The sequence below is a fragment of the Pelophylax lessonae genome (genome assembly GCF_965119305.1).
Source record: "Pelophylax lessonae genome assembly, chromosome: 1".
Classification (NCBI taxonomy): domain Eukaryota; kingdom Metazoa; phylum Chordata; class Amphibia; order Anura; family Ranidae; genus Pelophylax; species Pelophylax lessonae.
The window spans coordinates 678,474,367-678,488,459 of NC_138768.1; the positions used below are offsets into that span (position 1 = coordinate 678,474,367).

At 45.3% G+C, this 14,093-nt stretch overlaps 1 protein-coding gene across 1 annotated transcript; it reads left to right on the top strand.

Moving 5' to 3' along the window:
- Window positions 1-11,048: 11,048 nt before the first annotated feature.
- On the top strand, window positions 11,049-12,964 carry LOC309549073 (zinc finger BED domain-containing protein 4-like; the record flags this gene model as incomplete). Its single annotated transcript, XM_082249068.1, has 2 exons — window positions 11,049-12,718; window positions 12,811-12,964. The coding sequence occupies 2 exons, from the start codon at window positions 11,049-11,051 to the stop codon at window positions 12,962-12,964; spliced, it is 1,824 nt and encodes a 607-aa protein (XP_082105194.1).
- Window positions 12,965-14,093: the final 1,129 nt, after the last annotated feature.

Here is a 14,093-nt window from a genome sequence, read left to right on the forward strand (position 1 = left end):
ATTGCAAGGCTGACAGTTACAAGCATGACTCCCACAAGCAGAGGCATGATGGGACTTGTAGATCCGCAACAGCTGGTGGGTCGCCAGTTTGACACCTCTGGGATGAGTGCCTGTGACAGATGTAGCAGAATAGTATTAACCCCCACAGCACTGGAAGATTACAGGTGTGTGGGGGTATAGAGGGCCAGGGGTGGAAAACTTCAGAATTTCAGCCAACAGCCCAAGGGAAACTTCACATTGAATGTAATTGCCATTCCTTGTGCTGTTAAAAAAAAAAAAAAAAGAAGATGTACCTAGACTTAAACCTAGTACACACTACTTTTTTTTTTTTCAAACTAGTGGGCTTCTGTGGAACTGGCTGCCGTACACACAAGCCAAATGTCAGTCGGTTTCTATTGAACAGGCCGATGCCGCCTGATATTCGGCCCGTGTGTACGGCCCTTTAGGCTTTTTTGTGTACACTGATTTCAGTATGCTAGATAAAATGAACACTGCAATGGGCACTTTGGGAATACAAAAGGGTTCAGTGATCGGGAAGCTACTGACAACAGGATGTAGGGGAGAATGTTGCTAAGCTACTCAGCAGGTATTTACGCTAAGTTCTCTAAATTAATAAAATAAAATTGCATATCACTTATGTATATCTAAATAACTGCATGCACATGTCAGCATCACTTTCTTCTGGAGTTGAAACATGTGATATTTAAAGACGAATGGGTGTTCGTGTGGCTGGATAATTTCTTATAGTCTGCATTTTGTTAACAGGTTGATATAATCTTATAATGTTTTTGGATAGAGCTTCAAAGGATATGTCCTACAATACTGTGGAGAGTAATCACTACAGACAGTCTGGCACAAAGAAGCAGTTCTCCATTGCCCATTCCATAGTCATCTCAAACGTTACAGCAGTCATTTGTCATTTTTATAGCTCCAGTCCCCAAAGCAGGCTTCACATTCTTGATAGTAGCTTAAGAGCGTAAAAGCAACAATTATCTATAATCTTCTTTTTCAACAGTCTTTGATAGGTATGAATTACATTAGGTAACAAATACCGCTAGATTGGCCGGACCCTGACTTCAAACACAAACTTGCTTATCAGACTGATGGCACCACTAAAATAGCTACATGATATTTATCAGTCTGCAAAAACCACAAAAATCCATAAACTATGTTAGATATGGAGTATATCCCTTTTAATATTATAAAGGCCTATTGTGTTGGCATAAAGAAAAAAATAATAATTGACTTTGGGTTCTTTTTTTTTTTTTTTTTCATTTAAATCACAATGAATAAATATATCATCGACATTAGATAAAAGATTTAGAAGCATGTCATTTTGTCTCATTTCTTGATCTTTTTTTGAGAATCCTGACTTTATACTGGCTTTTTAGGTTTTCTGTAATAACTAGTTGCTCTTAGATATAGAACTATTTCATGCTTGTATGTTAACTTACAAAATATATGTGATGTATGAAAATAAAACATATCTTAAAAATGCAATGACTTAAAATAAATTCAACTTAAAGCGGAGTTCCGGGCACAAAATCGGTATTTTTTTTTTGTGCCCCTCCGCTAGCTACACATAACCTGAAAAGGAATTGGATAGTTATTTTTTTTTTTTTGTATACTAACCTTGTAATCGAAGATCGTAAATACTCACCTCAGGGTACTTCCTCCTCCAGCGCCGAGGCTCACCCCGTCACTTCCTGCCTTGCGATGATTCCTGGGAGCTGAACGTCATCGCTCCCAGGAATCAATGCGACGGCACCGGCCCCGCACGACACTTCCGGGCGACTCCGCATTCCCCTGCTAAACCGCTTCTGGGCATGCCCAGAAGCTGTTTAGGAATGCGGCGCCGCACCGGAAGTGACGAGAGGGGCCGGTGCGGCGCATTCTGGGAGAAGAAGACGCGGAAGAAGACACCGAAGAGGACCGCGCCGGCTTCAGCTGCCCACAAGAGAGATGGAAACGCTGTGGAAGAAATTTTCAAAGTAAGTATTTCTTCTAAAAGGTAAGTGCGAACCGGGACAGATCAGAGGCTAGCCATTGTGGAATGTGCTAGCCCTGACTGTCCCGGGGGTATGTTCATTAAAAAATGAGATCTGTGCACGGAACTCCGCTTTAATACAACTACTTGTGAGATGAGGATAAACAGGCTTCAGGATATTTTGGATTTTGTTAGACTATGTGTTACTTGTAACAGATAGATTGCCAGGAGACAAAGAAAAAATTATCTGAGGCCCACTCACCTAGTAGGAGACAGAGAAGCAGCTGAGACTTTCTGGGTCACTGATGAAGACTTAAAATATATTTGCCTTTACTGGAAAAAATATATATATTTGCTAATTGCCATGCACTCTGCAACTGAAAGCTGCACTCTGAGATATGCAAATATTGTCTAAAAACAAATCTTGGTGCACTTTATGTATTTTTTCCAGATATTTGCAGTAACCCACTGTCAATGAATTGCCTATGTGCAGAAGCTTCCTGCCTTCTTCCTCCTAATGCTAAGTTTCTGGTCTTGTAACCACCCCTTCCTGTAGTATTCTGCAGGCAGCATGTGGTGGGTGGACCACCTGTTGCCCCCCCCCCCCCCCTGCAACTCTGTTCTCTACAGGTTACATACATCGTTGATGTGACCACTAATTTTACAAGGCAATATCACAGTTTGTAAAGGAATGTGGTGCACGCAAAGTTGATATGTATTCTTTGTGACTATTGACGAATATATTTAAAAGAGATGTAGGTTTTTTTTTTTTTTAGATTCATAATTACCTAGGTGGATGTAGAATGAGGCCAATGCTGCACCTGTCCCCCGGTGCCTCTGCACTGAGAATGGAGTGACCGAACACTGCCGATCGCTTGATTCTCACAGCTCCCTAAGCAGAGAGCTGCTGACTATCAGTCAGCAGCTCTCCACTCTGCTCCTCCTCACTCACTGGAGGGCTGGACTGTGGAGAGACAGGGAGTGGCCGGCTCAGGCTCATAGCAGCTCGCTGAGAGGCTGAGCCAGGTGTCAGTCCAGACACCTAGCAGATCCCGACTTCCATTGTAGTGATGACGTGGAGCCTGGACTGACTTCTGTGATGTCAGCATAGAGCGGACATCAGCCCACTCTCTGCTGAAAACGGGTCACAGGAGTGCAGAACGAACTGTATTCCTGTGATCCTTAGGAAAAGTACAGCCAAACGAGCTTTGGCTGTACATTTGCTTTAAATAAGCATTTTGGGGACTGGAGTTTAAAGCCCATATCCTCCCTGGGCAAAACATGTTGAATTGGATCCCCTTGCACCCCATACACATTAAAAAGCAGTTCTGGCTGCTATACTCTCCTTCCTCTGCCCCCCCCCCCCACAGACTCACTCACCCACCCATCCAGTGCTGGTCCTCGTTTTAGTCAAATGACATCCAGCATCATTCAATCAACTTCCAGTGGGATCAGGGTGTCAAGAACCTATCCCCCAGGCTGTGCTCACAGTAGCATGCTGCATAATATTTGCCCACCACCGAATGAAAACGAGGGTGAAGAGAAGGTACTTCATTTTGGGAAGGGAGGGAAAACCCGAAAGGGGGGGTTAATCCTGGAATGAGAGTTCATTGTAGGAATGTGACAAAACATCCACTCAGTCAGAATAAAAAGCAGAGGAGGCACTTCAGTTGGGGGGGGGGGGGGCAAACCCGAAAGGGGGGTGACCCTGGAGGGGAAGTTTTAGGGAGTCTATGCAAACAAAAAAAAAACATTTGCTGTATGAAGATGCAAACATCCACTCAGTCAAAATGAAAATTTGCCATCATTTCTGTAATAGTAGTTTCTATATTATCAGTGCCATCCAGTGGTTATAATGCATTTTTTCTCCTGATTGAGATAAAACAGCGTTATGGCCACTAGGTGGCACTGATGATATAAGTGTTGATATAAGTATTCCTAATCCAAATGTTTGTCACATTTGTACAGCAAATTTCTTCAGTTACTTCCTGCTTTCCTGCCTAGGCATAATATGTCTCAGGCGTCTTAAGGAGGAGAGAAGAGTTTTTTTCAGCTAAGCAGACTCCCCTGCCTGCATTCTTGAACTAAGGGCAGGAAGTAAATGCTACAAGAATAGGGTAACCACATGTCCCGGATTTGGCAGGCCTGTCCTAGGTCCCGGCCACCTTTATTCTGGGACAATACAGTGAATTGCCCCCTGGCCTGATCTGGTGCCATATCACCGCTTTTCACTCACTGCCACCGGCCACTGGCTCACTGCCCGAACTGGTTGCTAGCTGCCTGCTGCCTGGCATCTAGCAACAAGTGATGTCACCAGAGAGAGCGGGCCCCTGCATTCAGAGCGGAGCAGGTATTAACTTCCTCCTCCGAGACTGGTGATGAGTGTCCAGGGTCCCCCCTCCTCTTCTCCTTCCTGGGCAGAGCTGGCAGCACAGGCAGCCACATCAGGTGGGTTCACACAATCTGGCAGCGCGTTTCATGTCCCGCACCTGTGCACCATTCGCCTCTTCCATTCCCCCATTCCTCTCCCCCCACCCACATTTTTGCCTCCTCTCCTCCCTCAGTATACAACGCTGTCCTAGTCTCACTGAGCTGGGGACGAAACTAGTGGAGAACATGTGCAGGCCAGCACCTTGCACAGGGTGCCAGCTTTCCAACCTCCACTTACCTACACAGGTAAAATGTGATCTCTGTTGTCTGCTGCAGCTACATTTTCTTCACCCACAATCTCTTCCTGTAAGTGAGGAATATGATGGTAAAGGAGGGCTCTTCCGGTAAGTGGGGGCTCTGATGATAAAGGAGGGCTCTTCCTGTAAGTTGGGGGCTCTGATGATAAAGGGGGGTTCTTTCTGTAAGTAGGGGCTCTGATGGCAAATAGGGGCTCTAATGTTACAGGGGCCCTGGTGGTAAATTGGGACTCTGATGTTACAGGAGTTGGCACGTGGCACAATTCATCTGGCTGCAAGTGACAAGCTGCATCTGGTGGCAGGCAACGGTGGCAAGTGACAAGCTCAGGGTTCCCACTGATTCTGCATTATGGTGAGTTGAACTATTTCATGTTTCATTACAATGTAATAATAGTGTAGCAGGATTCCCAGCCATTTTGCTGGTTATGGGTCTGCCAGTGTTACCGCTAACAACAACAGCACATTTAAGCATGTTCTCCAAGTGTGAGCACTGAGACAAGGAACAGTCCAGTATCTTTGGATTTTTTCATGTTTATTGTGAACTTGGATGGGAGAAGGGATGAGTGGGATCAGGGCCGTCTTTAATATTGATTGGACCCTGGGCAAACATTTTCTTGGGACCCCCATGCAATTTCGCTCTCCACCTTCTCTGAGACATACAATAAACAGCAGCTAGACTCAAAATCAGTTTACTTAATCAGATCAGGCAGCAATTGCGATTTGTTGCCAGAGGTTATAGTGTATCATTACTGCTCACTGACTGACTGCTAGAGGTTACAGCACACACTATGGCTCACTGTTTATTTGCTTGAGGTTACAGCACATGACTACTGCTTGTTGATTGGTTTCTAGAGATTACTGTACAATAACACTGCTCACTGATTGGTTGCTAGAGGTTACTGAACATCCTTACCACTCACTAATTGGTTACTAGAGGTTACTGCACATTATTACTGCTCACTGATTGGTTGCTAGAGGTTACTGCACATCCTTACTGATCAGTAATTGGTTGCAAGAGGTTAGTGCTCATCATTACTGCCCACTGATTTGTTGCTTGTCTGCACACCATGGACTGGGGAGGTAAGGGGACCCATCAATAGATAGAAAACTCCTAGGGATACTAGGACTCCTGGGATTAGTGGCATTGCTGGGGAAGGGGGGTGATCAGTGGCAATGCTGAGGGGTAGATGGGATCAGTGGCAGTGGTGGGGTGATGGGATTAGTCAGGAGGCAGTACACTGTGGCAAATTCTGAATCATGTAGAGCAAAGCAGGAAATCTTTGGCAAGTATATAGTGGGGGATTCTACACTGACCACCAATGTGAGGGGGAAAGTCTACACTGACCACCAATGTAAGGGGGAAATTGCGCTGACCACAATGCAACGGGTGATTTTACGCCCCCCCACCGATATAATATATACAAACCACCAGTGTGTAACGCTCCTGCGTTTTATGTATAATGTGGATTTACAGCTGCAGAAATATTCCACTTCAGTAGTCATGTAGAGAAACGCTGAAACACCAATCCCAACTCCCAAGACTCATCATGTGTGGATAGTCTCAATTCAGCAAGTAAATACACACACTCAATAAGATGTTCCTAGAGTGACTTATATGTATAGTAATATAGTGATGATAGGCTGAAGAGACAGGTTGGGTAGAGATGGTAGATGACAGACACTTGAAAGGAATGTTCTTGAAAGTAAGATAGTAGCAGATGGGATGCAGATAGGTTTAGCAATCATGTATGGTAGCAGATGATAGAGTAGCAGGTGAACATACAGGATAGACCAACCCAGTGCAAGAGCAGATGGTATTAGGCTCAAGAGCTAGCAATCTTAGTTAATGCAGATGTAGTAATAGTCCTTAGTATGCAGAGCTAGATAGTGTAAGCTTTAGTATGAAGGTTATAGAGGTTTCCCCTGTGGGGTACTTATCACTAGTAGCAATGTAGTAGAGGAGAGGTTCGGCAAGAGCGGATGATCCGGTAACGGGATACAGGGATCAGCAGCGTGGTTCCGATAGCGAGGTATGCTTGCAAGCATGAGAGCTTCAAGGCAGATTATGCGGTGTTGAACGAACATGTGAGTGAGACCGCCGGAGGTTGAAATAGCCGCTCCAGCGGGGCTCAGTGATGACAGCATCGGTCTTAAAGGTGTATGCGCACCTTACCAAAAGAGAATGGTGGGGCGCATACACTTAGGAAAAGTGGAATTAGGGTACCAAAGGTACCAGAACATTACACAGTGTAAAGGGGAATTATACAATGATCTCAATGTAAGGGGGAGTTTACACTGACAACCATTGTTGAGGAGATTTGTACTGACCACCAATGTAAGGTGACACTTCTACACCGACCACCAATGTTGGGGGGGATTTACACTTACCACCATTGTAAAGGGAAATGAACACTGATCACCAATGTAATGAAGAAGTTACACTGACAACCAAAGTAAGGGGTCTGGCCACTAGTGTGAATGAAAGGATTTTCACCAAGCCCCAATGTAATGAGAAGATTTACACTGACCACCAATATAACTGAGACATTTAGACTGCATTCACATTTCTTGTGTCAGGAAAACATGCAAAATTGCTTTCCTGACACCACAGAAATGTGCTGCCCTTCGCCTGGTACACAGCAGTGGCATCAATTGTAATGACACTCTCACGCAGCTGATGAGATGTGCGTATTCACATCCACCAAAATTCAGGGTGCTGTGCCACCATGGTATTTTGAAAAAAGGTTCCCCCTCCAATTTGCTTACCTTTGCAGAACAGGCTGATGATAGGCTTAATGACCTGTAGACAGGAATGTCAAACCTTTACCTCCCCAGTGAGCAGCATTCAACAGAAGTGAAGGTGGATATGACCTCAGTGTGTCATGATATACATATGAATGCTGCCTCTATTTACATAGCAATTCAGCTGGTCCATGACTATTTACATATTAATGCCACGCAATTTACATATCATTGCTGGTTATTTACAGGTAAACACAGGGTCTGCAGGTGAGTCATCTGTACATGGCAATAGGGCAGAGCTGTGCTGCTATGGGACTAAAACTTTAAGGGAATTTAAACAGGGATAGTTGACAAGTATGAGGTAGCTGCTTTGGGCCCCACAACAATGATAGGGCCCAGGGCAGCTGCCCCTTTTGCCCTGCCTTAAAGACGGCCCTGAGTGGGATACTCCTCTGGCTCAACTATGCACAATTTTAGTGGGACAACTGAAAAACGCCTATTAGCCCTGACTTGACGCTGGCTGGATGCCGGTCAACGCCGGTTGATGCTGGCTAACGCTGACTTGCTGTCTGTTAACGTTGAACTGACTTCTGACACTTTCATGTGGAACAAAGTCCTAGTTAAAGCTTCCTTTACCCCTCTTCACTGAGGTAGCTGCTTATAAGAATGCTGCATTGCTTAACACTTCAAGGCTCGCACCGGCACCCTCTTTCACACACACTTATCTTCAGGGCTTAAGCACTGGCACCTCCTTTCAAAGCCCCCTCTACTGGTTAGCTGACTCCTGGATCCCTACGACCTTCTGGAGTGGTCCCCTATCCTAGGCAGACCACTGGGCAGTTTACAGTACTCACGACACTGCTTTCTTGGAACCTTCTGCCCCAGCAGCTCCACTCGGTCCTCAGCACACTGGATCCTTCTCTGCAGCTCAGGCCGACTACCAAGGACACCTTCACTAGCGCTGACAGGAGGAGAGACAGCCGTCACCCTCCTCCTGAGACTTTGCTTCCCGCCAAAGACCCCCTGTCATGTGCTCCCCTAAGACTTATACCCCTTCCCAGGATGCATTGCGGCAGATTCTGCCTTCTGGGATTGATACAAGCCCTGGTGTGCTATTGGCCAGGTTTCCTCCACTGTCCAATGAGAGCCCTCATTGGACACAGTGGGGAGACTCCCCAAGCTCAACAGGCACACCTGGAAACACATGACAGCCTAGCTGAACAATCAGGCCCCCTTGATAAGCAGGCAGGGCCCCCTTTATAGGTTTTCCTAGCACCTACCTAGGAGGGTGCTACATCAGAAATAATGTGACTTGATCATCCTGACACCATATCAAGCATGGTGTCGGAATTATTTAAGTGCTAACACCAGCCATTTTCCCGTCAAATAACCTGCCGCCTAATTCCCTGTCAACCCCAAGACTACATCCCCCCCTCATTTTGGGGGGGGGGGTGTCCCTGAATGGCAGTTTAGGAATGTGGTCACCTTTTACATGAATTACCTGCCCTTACTGAAGATGGCCTTGGCCAGAAATTCTACATGCTTTTCAAAGTAAAGCATAGTGACATAAATGGATGAAGGAGTTTGCTTTGAATATTAATTACAAAGTGTTTTTGGTTTGTAGTACTCAGATACAGCAGGAGTCCATTGTGATATCCATGAGCCACTATATTTGGTAGCATTTGGCTGGGCTGGAATATGTCTCTTTTAGGGATGCACCGAATGTTCGGCAACCGAACATTATTCGGCCGAAAATAGAAAAAATAGCACTTTCGGTGTTCGGCCGAATAAGTAAAAAGGCCGAATAAATTTGTGCCGAACAATGTCAGCGGCGGTCACTAAATGGCGGCCCGCGCGATGCTTCTGCCCGGACCGCGAGCCCGCTACCTAGGAGTCCTTCAGTCCCCTTCCTCATTGCGGCTCCCGGCTCCCTGCTCACACGCCGCCATTGTCCTGTCCGGCCGCGAGTAGGGGGTGTGACGTCACGCGCGCGTCCCGCCCCCTGCTCCTGACTGCGGCTCCTTCACACTCGGTCCAGCTAGCGTGACACTATGTGCACGCCCCGCCCCCCTGTTCGCGGCTTTTGGCTCCGACCTGGCTGCAGTTCAGGTATGTGGAGCACATTTGGGGGAGAATACGGTAGCTGCATAAGCATTAGTGTGCAGACTGGCATATTTTGCCATATATTGCCATGCTCATTAGAGTGCCCTATAAAGTGCCCCTTAAAAAAAAAAGAAAAAAAATGTGCCCAACAGAGTGCTCCCTTGACATAAAATGTGGCCATCAGCGTGCCCCTTATTTTATGCTAAGGGACATGCTGATGAGCATATTTTATGTTAAGGGGCACTCTGATGGGCATATTTTATGTTAAGGGGCACGCTAATGGGCATATTTTATGTTAAGAGCAACGCTGATTTAAATGTTTTGTTTTGCCCATCAGAGTGCCCCCTAACATAAAATGTGCCCATCAGCGTGCCCCCTAACATAAAATGTGCCCATCAGAGTGCCCCCTAACATAAAATGTGCCCATCAGAGTGCCCCCTAACATAAAATGTGCCCATCAGCGTGCCCCTTATTTTATGTTAAGGGTCACACTGATGGGAAAATTTTATGCTAAGGGTCACACTGATGGACACATTTTATGTTAAGGGGCAAGAGAGAGAGAGAGAGAGGACAAGAGAGAGAGAGAGAGACATGAGAGGACAAGAGAGAGAGAGAGAGAGACATGAGAGGACAAGAGAGAGAGAGAGTGAGAGGACAAGAGAGAGAGAGGGAGAGACATTAAAAGGACAAGAGAGAGAGAGAGACATGAGAGGGCAAGAGAGAGAGAGTGAGAGGACAAGAGAGAGAGACACAAGAGGACAAGAGAGAGAGACACGAGAGGACAAGAGAGAGAGACACGAGAGGACAAGAGAGAGAGTGAGAGGACAAGAGAGACGTGAGAGGACAAGAGAGAGAGAGAGAGGACAAGAGAGAGAGAGAGGACAAGAGAGAGAGAGAGAGACATGAGAGGACAAGAGAGAGAGTGAGAGGACAAGAGAGAGAGACATGAGAGGACAAGAGAGAGAGAGAGAGAGAGAGGACAAGAGAGAGAGAGGACAAGAGAGAGAGAGTGAGAGGACAAGAGAGAGAGAGGACATGAGAGAGAGAGAGAGAGACATACCAGGACAAGAGAGAGAGAGAGAGGACAATAGAGAGAGAGAGGACAAGAGAGAGAGAGAGAGAGACATGAGAGGACAAGAGAGAGAGTGAGAAGACAAGAGAGAGAGACATGAGAGGACAAGAGAGAGAGAGAGAGAGAGAGGACAAGAGAGAGAGAGGACAAGAGAGAGAGAGTGAGAGGACAAGAGAGAGAGAGTGAGAGGACAAGAGAGAGAGAGAGGACATGAGAGAGAGAGAGACATACCAGGACAAGAGAGAGAGACACGAGAGGAGAGAGACATGAGAGAGAGAGAGAGACATGAGAGACAGAGAGGTATATACGGTATACACGAACACACACTTTTTTTATTTTTGAGGTTGGGTGTGGTAATCTTGGGTGAGTTCCCCACACTTTATTTTCCAGGACTTGACCCCTGGACGCAATCAAATAACCCGCGTAGAGTGAGAGGCGCGCGCTTTATGCAGCAAACATGTCAGCAGTGTGGAAGCACTTTAAAGTGTCAGAGAAAGAGGCAAAAACGGCCGTTTGCAGACATTGTATAACAAGTTTAATTTATCACTTAAAATCAAGACACCCCGAACATCATGCAGAATACGAGAAAGACACGGCGGCGGCTACGGCAACAGCAGCAGCGAAAAGAAAAGTAGCTCCCAGTCCTAGGACACCCTCTCCATCTGTGGCTGACTTCTTAGAAAAGGCAAAAAAGTTTGCCAATGACAGTGCCAAAGCTAAAGGTATTACTACAAGGATAATGGAATTCATCGTATTGGATGATCAACCATTCTCTGTTGTAGAGGATGTTGGATTTCACAGGCTTATAGACCATATTGAGCCCCGTTACACCATCCCTAGTAGACGGTATTTCTCAGACGTGTGCTTACCTGAGATGTATAACGTCGTTTCAACTAACGTCCATGAGCTTTTGGCCACAGATATTGCAGCCCTCAGCTTCACGACTGATATTTGGAGCTCGGATGTGAGCCCCACTAGTATGCTGAGTTTAACTGCGCAGTGGATCGACACAGATTTCAAGCTACAAAAGATTGTGCTTCACTCACAAGAGTTTAGAGGGTCCCATACAGCTGTAGCCATATCCGAGGCGTTCGCCAACATGTTTGACACTTGGCGTATCGACCGATCTAAAAAGCATGCGGTAGTCAGTGACAATGCAAGAAATATGGCTAAAGCCATGGAAGATAGCAATCTGAAAGGCATACGGTGTATGGCACACACAATTCAACTGGCGGTCAACGAGGGATTGTTGAGTCAGCGCAGTATAGCAGATGTGATAGCGATAGGCAGGAAAATTGTTGGCCATTTTAAACATTCACTGCTTGCCTCTGCGCGCCTACAATCTATCCAAGAACAGTTCGGAATGCCACAAAAACATTTCCAACAAGATGTGAGCACAAGGTGGAACAGTACATATTATATGCTGGAAAGCCTTTTTGCGCAAAAGCGAGTCTTGGCTACATACATAGCAGATCATGACCTGCCCGCGACATTCACCGCACACCAGTGGGTGTTAATCGAGAACGTTCTCTCTCTTCTCGCCCCCTTTGAGCAGATAACAAAAGAGATAAGCTCATCTGATGCATCTGTGGCAGACGTCATACCCTTACTTGCAGCATTAAAGCGTCTTTTAAACAAAGAGGCTGAAACAGTCCACGGAGTGAAAACAACTAAAAGTGCGCTCTTAGAAGCTGTCAGCACACGATTTAGTCAGGCGGACTCAGAACCCCTGTACTGCATCGCGACTGTGCTTGATCCACGATATAAAGATCATTACTTGGATGTGGGGAAAAAGATGCGCACACGAGAAATGATCCAGGCCGAGTTGGATTTGGGAAAGCCGCTAGGTGATGGAGACGGTCAGGTGATGCACAGCGCAGGAGATGAAAACAGCGCAGAGAGTAAACGGGCTCGTACTACAGATGAGCCGCGCACAGTCTCGCTGTCTGACATGTTCGATGAGATCCTCCAAGAGAATAACCCATTTGCAAGACAGAGGACAAGCTCGACCGCTCAACAGTTAGATGGGTATCTCTCAGAAGTCCCCATCCCCAGGAGCAATAACCCTCTCGAATTTTGGAGGACCAATCAAGGCCGCTTTCCCGACTTGGCGCAGATGGCACGCAGGTAGGCTACTTGTATGGGAGACATTGTTCGTTTTGAAATGAGCAACTGTCAGAAAACTGCAATAAAATTTTCAACTATTCTGATTTCTGCAGGTACTTGTCTGCTCCATGCACAAGCACCGACAGTGAGAGACTGTTTAGTGCTGCATCTCATGTCATCGATGAGAAGAGGAACCGACTTTCATGTGAGAAAGCAGAGAAACTACTTTTCATAAAGAAGAACCTGCCACTTTTCCTTAAGAAGTAGGCTAAGTAGGCTTATGTCTAGGAGAGTTATTCATTTGTTTTGGGTTCATCCACAGTTTTTGCACTATTCAATGCACATTTGTTGTTGTAGACATACAGAGTTACATTCTTTCAGCAGTCAGTTATAGGCCTAACGTAGGCTATTCAAGAAAAGGGCTTCAAAGATGGCAGAATTTTTTTTTTTTTTTTTTACTAATTTATTTATTTTAAGTTATATTGTGCTTTAATATTTGCTGGAATGTTCAAAAATGTTCAGTATTAAATAAATATTTTGAAATTGTATTTTTGTTATTTGATTTATTTATCTGAAAAGCAACACAAAATAGTAAAAAGCAAATTTTTACCATTTAATTATGTAATGGTGAAAAAATTGGCAAAATAAATGGAAAAAATGCGAAACACCGCGTTCGGTATTCGGCCTTCGGCCAAGCATTTCATTATTATTCGGCTTCGGCCAAGAATTTCATTTCGGTGCATCCCTAGTCTCTTTACATACAGAATATCTACCCAACATATTTTAGCAGTTTCCTTAGACAGCATTATGCACTGGTGATTCATTAACATGCCACCTGGGGGCACCCATGTTCTAGTATAGAAAATATGAAGCACAATGTCTATACATTATACTGTAATATTATTTAAGCAGTACATTCATTGGAAACAATCATTTGACCTAAGGAAAACATATAATGAAAAATAGAGCAGAAACATTATCATGAAAGTACATGGGAAAAAAAACATAAACAAGTTTTCACCATGTATTATTTATATTGTAACATTCATTTTCTGTTAAATGTGTTTTAAGGGAAATATGCGGTGGCTTGAGTTGAATGAAATTATTAAACTCCTCTGATATATTGATTGGTTTACACTTACCTACAGGCTCAGGTTCATATAAATAAAACGACTCACTAACGATTCATGTTAAAAATGGATTGCTAGTATGGCAATTCTTACAATGGGGCATTAGTCCAGCTAGCTTGGACCAATGTTTGTGTGTATGTGCTAGTGCCGTGAGAAGGGGTGGACATGAGGGTGGCTTCCCTGGGTGCAATGGTTTATTGCAGGGATGGGGGCATCCTGACCCTAACCTTAAGGGGGGTGGGGTGCAGTTTGGCATCTTTGCCCTG